The sequence below is a fragment of the Cupressus sempervirens genome, chromosome 3 (assembly GCF_028749045.1).
Source record: "Cupressus sempervirens isolate cs-2001-9-10 chromosome 3, ASM2874904v1, whole genome shotgun sequence".
NCBI classification, from domain to species: domain Eukaryota; kingdom Viridiplantae; phylum Streptophyta; class Pinopsida; order Cupressales; family Cupressaceae; genus Cupressus; species Cupressus sempervirens.
The window spans coordinates 795,343,227-795,350,555 of record NC_143120.1 but is presented as its reverse complement, the minus strand read 5'-3'; the positions used below and the strand labels follow the sequence as shown (position 1 = coordinate 795,350,555).

The following is a 7,329-nucleotide window of genomic DNA, read 5'->3' as shown; positions in this document are numbered from 1 at the left end:
CTCCTGAGACCTTAAGAATCGAGCAATCACCAATGATGCTTCCCGCTTCTTTATTACCCAGTTCCTCAGGCATATTAATCTGAAGGCCGTCAGGCTTGACACATCCAGATTTATCAGCAACAGCAACAGCCCCGACGATCGTGGAATCAGTACCAACAGCAGCTGAGACATCCCCAATGTTGGCATGGCTGCCTCCCCGAGCTTCGTTTTTAAGCCTCATCTCCCAGGGGAAAGGAAAGTGCGGCCCCAAACGTCCATAGAAACCCTAACAGAGGTATTGCGATGGCGACCCCTAAAATGTTCCAACAGTCCGTGTCGATACAAACCCCGGTTCGAACTGAAACCGTTACCCACGCGAAAAAGGCCTGAGGACGGATTCATGCAGGTACGCGTTCTCTTCTCTGTGATCCCAATTCTTCTTTGTTCCAATCCTTTGTTTTTTCTGGGCGATTCGTTTGTTCAACTTAACTAAGATTGTTTTATTGGTTTGATTCGTGTAAGTGTATCCTCTGGTTGTATAGTTTTAGGTAAATAAAGCTTGAGAGGAGGACAACAAAGCTTGAGAGGAATAAATAAAAGTTGCATTTTATGTGAGTTTCTTTCTAACTCTTTATTTTTAGTTCCTGCCATTGCATGGCGGAACTATTGCGTAGGGTTTTACTTGAGTCCTGATTAGTTCCTTTTACTTCCTGCCAATCACATCTCCTCATTACTATTCTGACAATGGCAATTTGCAATTTACCTAAGCAAGAGTTGTTAAGCGCGCTCAGGCTGGAGTAGTACTGGGATGGGTGACCTCCCGGGAAGTCCCGGTGCTTCACCCCTGTGAGCATCACCTAGATCCAATGAGTGCTAAGTCTTCCATTTATTCTCATGAGAGATGGATTCATGTTGAATCACTACTCATGAAACATGGGTCATCGAGTTTGACTCAAAATCACACAGTTAAATCCTGATATTCATATCACAATTTGACTAGCTGTGGAAATTATCTCCTACTTATCAATTGATGAGCTTAAGGGGCTTTCTAATGAATGGTTCATAAGGCACAACACTTGGTGAAGGTTTTGCAAATGGGGTTGCAAGCTTTGGGTTTAACTATGGAGGAAACTCCGTAGTTAAGCGCGCTCAGGCTGGAGTAGTACTGGGATGGGTGACCTCCCGGGAAGTCCCGATGCTTCACCCCTGTGAGCATCACCTAGATCTAATGAGTGCTAAGTGTTCTATTTATTCTCATGAGAGATGGATTCATGTTGAATCACTACTCATGAAACATGGGTCATCGAGTTTGACTCAAAATCACACAGTTAAATCCTGATATTCATATCACAATTTGACTAGCTGTGGAAATTATCTCCTACTTATCAAGAGTTGTTTGGTTTTTACTGATTTCTGCCTGATTTTAGACGTGTCCTCTTCCTTGGGTAAGTTCTAAATGCCTGCCAAGGTTTCTATGCACCAAAAAGGCGCGATCCTCAAAGTGCCCGCGTCAGATATCCCCAAATTCGACGGCAGAAAATCAATGGTGGTCAGAGAAGCTTTTTTCGCAGCCATCCAGGCGCCAGTTGCTGCAATTGCCAAATGGCTTCTTGCATGGTTTCTCATCATGCAGAATGCTCGGAGATTTAGGTGAGAAGGCATTAAAGCAGAATGGAGGAATCTCTTCTTCTAAAACTTCTTGGTTATTGTTATTTATTATTTGCCACGCACCGAGGTTCTCCAGGCTCTTCCAACTACAACACACAAGTTGTCCAGGCACTTCCAACTGCAACTTACAAGGACCAGATCATTCTGTGCCCCTGCCAGGTATGGCATCAACTGTCATTTCATTCTGCACCTGATTTTGGAGGTTTACTTGTCTTCTGACGAAACTGTTGTCTAGGGTTTCTTTGTTCTCGCTGCTACAGAACCCAGCGCGTCTGTGTCTATTCATGCCTCCTTGTGTTCCACATTTTAGAAAGGCTTTTGTATGCGATTCGTGTTTTCAATGTTCACTCAAATACCTAAAAATGCTAGAAAATAGATAAGAAAAATGTATCAGGGTTACCATTTTAGATTTTTTTTTACTTTCAGTTGTTCATCAGTTCGTTGATTTTGATTGATAACACCCATTTTACTCCAGCATGCATCATTCCGCACAAACTAGATTTCTGGAAAATTCCTCGTCAAACCCTTCCGTTGTGGGCATTTGATCAACGGTGTGGATAACTTGTGCACGTGTTTTTAGTTTTGCTTTCTTCAAAGACCTGGCTGGAATCTGCTTTTAGCTCCTAAGCCTTTCTCTACAAATTTTATATTTTCTTATTCTACAATCATTGCATTAATTGAGATCACCTGCCTTTATAGATTTCTTCAAATAGTTCACATACTTCATGCCTCAGACATCTTGGCTTTTAGGTCCAAGAGCCTGCACAATAATCCAGCACTATGAAGGAATGAGAAAAACAAATCTAAATTTTGTAACCCGGCCTCTTGAATTTGGATGCTGGGATGAGTCTCTATTTTTTCAACTTCATTTATTTGTCATTTTTGCAATCCTGCTGCAGTTGAAATGAGTGAGAGAAAGCTCGTTGACTCCTATCTATTAGAGATAGTTGATATTTGAGTTCTCAAGATTCTTATGAATAGATATATGGGCCTGTGGGTTTTATGGGGCGAAAAATATGGTGCACTTAATAACCAACTCTTCTTGAAATAGTTGATGGGATATGAAACCAGTATGTGCATTTGACTACACCTAAAAGACTAGGCAACTCTTCTTGGATTAGCTTGATATTATCTGAAGCTACCTTGTGTGAGTGAGAAAACCCTGCATATGTTATCTCTATGTAAGTCTATTGTAGATGTATATGGATGATTGCATTGATATAAATCTACTTGAGCTGTATATTTATGATTGTGACTTTGTAAATGTGTAAATCTGTACGTGACTGAGTTGTTCATATGTACATTTGCATCGACACGATAATGTAGACTTTTTACTATGATTATAAAGTTTTAGATTATCAAACATAGATGGGATCTTTTGTCTGTAGGTTATGTTTCCTATGTAATAGTTAAAGTAGTTTAATTTTTTTCCCCTTAAATTAAATAAGGTATTTTATGGATATAAGACATGTCATACTTTTATAAATAAAATGCCTTTTAAATTATTATATTTTGATAAGAAACAACAACAATTGCTATTATATGTTGATTGAAAATGGTATGCAGAGTGACAACTTTGTTTGTTCAAAAATCTCTTCAGCTAGAACTTATCAATAACAGTTTTGACCCAAATTCAACTACAAAGGACTAGAAGCAATTGCAAATCAAACAAAAAAGAATGAGGTCTAAACAATTTACTGTGGAAGGTCAATAACGGTATTCTGGCAGAATGTTCAAAGACTCCAAACAATTCTGGTATTATATAGACTAGCTTATCAATCAAAGGTATGTCTAAAACTTTATGGTGTTAGCTTTTCACTATTGTTTAGTTTCGGAATACTAGCATACAGAAGTTTTGGTTTTCTTCTTTTAAAAATGTTCTTTTTACTCTGATACGTGAGGAATACACTTTCACAGTTGCATATTATTAACCTTCATTTAATCTAGTTGAGTCTAGCCTTCTGCTCAGCAGTATCTCACAGTAATTGTAAATTTCATGGGTGTTTATTCTTGTTCAATTTTTGCTGTTATAATTGACAGTATCTGCTCTGCAAAAACCCAAGGCCCCGTCCTAACATTAAAAGCCTTTTTGTTGGTCATAATTGTGATCAAGAAGATGGAACACAGCCCCATTGCGTGCAAACATTTTTAAGGGAGCATTTGTTGTAGCAACACCCTTTCCCCCAGTAGTAACCAATCATACAGTAATTAAAACTGGACCTATTCTTATTGTACATTTGAAAATGATGTTTCATTAACTTCTAAGTTACTGTATGTGTTTGCAATGAATTTAGTTCAATATCCTCTTGAGCATGTTTGTAACCAGCCATTCCAGGGGATGCCTAACAATCCTTCTAATTATTTTTCTTACAGGTTGGATGCCTAATCCTGCCCTTGTTCTTCATCTTGGTGTCTCTGCAAGACGTGGGACTTAGTACAGGAATTCAAAATTTCTTGAAGCAACTTCTAAATCTCATTCTAGAATTGCAGTCTATAGAACAATTCATGCAGCTTATTTATGTTTCTCTATTTCCCATAAAATTTCTAAAGGAAGTTACGATATTCAGAAGAGCCCTTCTTTATGCTTTTGGGTGTGACTCCCATGAGATTTCATCTGGAGTATAGTTTACACAATTTGACCTTCACTGCATTTATCCAAAACAACTTTTCCTCGTTGCATTCATTACGGCTTGAATAGAACTGTGAGCCATTCGACTTGTTATATCTATCAAAAGGGATAAATGATCCAAAACATGACTCAGGACAACTTTGGCAGCTAGTTATTGGAAGGAATTCTTTATGTTACGTTTTACCCAATCTATCAAGATTATATACATTGTCAAATTGATTTATCGGAATATTCTCAGTGTGTCTGTGGATAATCTCACTGATACTCATAGTCCTTTTAGCATTCTAAATTGATGTAGCCCTTACTAAGTCATTCACTCTTTCATGTTAGCTATTCAAACATTCATCCAGTGTTATGTGATTGTTGTTCAAACATTCATTCACTATTATGTGATCGTTGTGATTACTGTTCAAACATTCCCTCGCTATGTTATGGTTTCTGTTCAAACATTTTGTCACTATTATGTGATTGTTGAGAGAGCAGGATACAATTATTTCTCATCTCGTGGTCTGATAAGGCAAGAAAATATTACGAAGGCCAAAAAGCAGTAGAGATTATGAAATGACATTTTTCTATCACTAAAGGAAAGCAGAAAACCTTAAATTCCACCTTTCGAAAATCTTCCTCAAAATAGCATCATCAATCATGTTTTTTCTGTTATGCATTACAGTGTAGGACTCTGCAACCTTGCACAAAGCCGAGGAGAAGCCAACGGAGCTATTTGTCATTCCTTCTAGCAGAGGTAGTTGTTTCTTTGTCTTGACAAGATAAAATTATTGTTGACAATATCCATAAGATATCATTCTCTCATCTTCACCAATAGTAGTGTCCATCAGCTTAGACCTCTGTGCGTCTGTGTTTATTACAAGCTGGAATATCAGAGTTATAGTTTTGTTGAACCTTAAGAATTTGTAGGCTTCCATTCTAAATTATTTGCCAGTTTTGTGATTTCCATAATTAAAGGTCTTCTTCCTTTCAGAACTATTCCTTAGGCTCAAGCTTAATGCATGATTAATGTTCTTAACTACCACCAATCACAATGCTTTATTTTTCTCTTCCAATGCTCAATTTCAATAATTCTTCTTTTTAAATTGAACAAAATGATCGAAACTTAACAAGAAATTGTGCAGATGAATGCTTCCACGGATTTCAAGATAAGAGAAGATGAGAAAATCAACGTGATAGTCTCCAAATTAGCGTTACTATTGACATAAATAAAGGTAATTTCTGGCATGTTTTGGCATGACTAGAAAAGTCTTAGGTGTCTCATTCCCCTATAAAAATGGGAAACAACAACTGGCTATTAGGGATTCTTCTCCTTGATGCAAGTCTGACGTGTGGTCTTTCAGTTAAGATTTGTGCATGGATCTGTTGTGATCAGGAGGGGTTACATTTTTATGGCATCGAACATCATATCTGATAATTTTGCATCTTCTTACAAAACTAGTTTTTCCATGATATCTTATATTCATACTTTTATTGAGGAATGTATTACAGTTTTTAAAGAGAACGGTGTCCTCGAAAGCAAATGCAGAGAGTGGATTGATTCTGAAGCACATTATCACTGATCTTTCTCTGTGCCTTCTTATTCCAAAAGCATGATATTCCTTCTTTTTTTTGTGACCTACCAAACCTGTACATTGCTCAAAGCAGATGTATATTGAAATCTTACAAGTTCTTTTCAATAAAGGCTGTGTGTTGGAGATAAGAGTGTGATTGTGACTTTTAATCACCATAAATCTGGTGCACAATTATTCATTTCAATTTCTATCACGTCTCATCATATAGTGTTTTTTTTCTGCATGTTTTCCTTCTGCAATTATTCACCTTTTCCATTAATACTTTTACTCGTTTTATTGAGTTTCCTGGCTGTACATAGTTACTATTGTTGTAGGTCACTGTGTTGAAGTCTATTTGGTATTGCAATTATATTATCAAGACTCAATTTCCCTCTATATATGTACAATGTGAAAGAGCACAAGGCTTTAGAAGCCATAGTTGTGTAGCGCTACACAAGAGCAGTGAGAATATGTGCAGATCAATACTGCAGCTAGAGTTGAATTTGAGAATTTACTATACTGCTAATGATGTGAATATAAATGCTCATTTTCAGTTTGAGAACATATCTCTCTCTTTTATTGCATTATCCTACTAAATTAACCTGTCATGTCTACTCTTTCCCATACATTGTTCCTACTAAATTTACTAGATTAATCTGTCATGTCTACACTTCTGAACTTACTAAATTAACCTGTCCTGTCTACACTTGGTAGGAACTATGCTGCCCTACAGCTCTTGTTCAAAAGAGTGGAAGATTTACATTATAATGTAGAGTTCATATATTTTACTGAGAAAAATTATGTTTTATATTTCGAATTGTAATTTTATTATTATTATAAATGAATAAGTGTTGGTTTTATATAGTTTTAATTATTTGTCTTACTTTTGTATTGTTATATATTTTTAAATATTTATTTTAGAGTAAAATTTTGTAAATAAAGAAGACTAAATTCATAAATTTTTTAAGCAATATTTAATTATTTAAAATTAAAAAAATATGTTCTCATTTGGTTTTTACTATATTATTATTATGTAATGTTATAGTATTTGAATTGAAAGGAATTTAAATTTATTATTAAAAAAAATATGATCTATTTTTTATTTTTGTGTAATTTAAAAACTATTAAAGAAAGCTTTAAAACTCTAATAATATTCAAACGATTAAGCATGCATGTAACGCTCCGCCAAGGGATCCAAAAGAATTAACCTAAAGTTTCACTAAGTTTGATAGCAATTTTTTTAATTTTATTTTTTAAAACATGAAAGTTAAACCATTTACAACATACCCATAGAAGCGGAAGCAATAACAATAACAACATGCAACTGAAAGTAAACATAAATATACATAACAGGTTACATTCCTTAAGGATCCCTTAACGTTGAATCACAATTAAATCAACTAATATTAATTCCATCTAATACCACATCCATGTGAAATAATAATGAAAAGTCTAACGTCTTTAAATAATATACTTTGGTTCCAAATGTCTCTT

At 35.6% G+C, this 7,329-nt stretch overlaps 1 protein-coding gene across 8 annotated transcripts; it reads left to right on the top strand.

Moving 5' to 3' along the window:
* Positions 1–1,349: 1,349 nt before the first annotated feature.
* LOC149569188 (uncharacterized) lies at positions 1,350–6,706 on the top strand. Of its 8 annotated transcripts, none has more exons than XM_089821950.1 (4): positions 1,350–1,806; positions 4,947–5,018; positions 5,407–5,496; positions 5,774–6,706. In XM_089821950.1, the coding sequence occupies exons 1-3, from the start codon at positions 1,651–1,653 to the stop codon at positions 5,488–5,490; spliced, it is 312 nt and encodes a 103-aa protein (XP_089678076.1). In that variant the 5' UTR covers positions 1,350–1,650; the 3' UTR covers positions 5,491–5,496; positions 5,774–6,706. The 8 variants fall into 8 exon arrangements, 3 of the variants coding, with proteins under 3 accessions (XP_089678076.1, XP_089678075.1, XP_089678074.1); XR_016362719.1 differs by lacking the exons at positions 4,947–5,018; positions 5,407–5,496; positions 5,774–6,706 and adding exons at positions 3,248–3,432; positions 3,688–3,851; positions 4,021–4,648 and having other exon boundaries at positions 1,353–1,806; XR_016362721.1 differs by lacking the exons at positions 4,947–5,018; positions 5,407–5,496; positions 5,774–6,706 and adding exons at positions 3,248–3,432; positions 3,764–3,851; positions 4,021–4,648 and having other exon boundaries at positions 1,355–1,806.
* Positions 6,707–7,329: the final 623 nt, after the last annotated feature.

Excerpts from the sequence above, each read along its gene's own strand:
- LOC149569188 (XM_089821948.1), top strand. The coding sequence starts at position 1,651 with ATGGAGGAATCTCTTCTTCTAAAACTTCTTGGTTATTGTTATTTATTA. Across the intron at positions 1,807-4,020 it reads TCATTCTGTGCCCCTGCCAG|GTTGGATGCCTAATCCTGCC; the intron begins GTATGGCATCAA and ends TTTTTCTTACAG.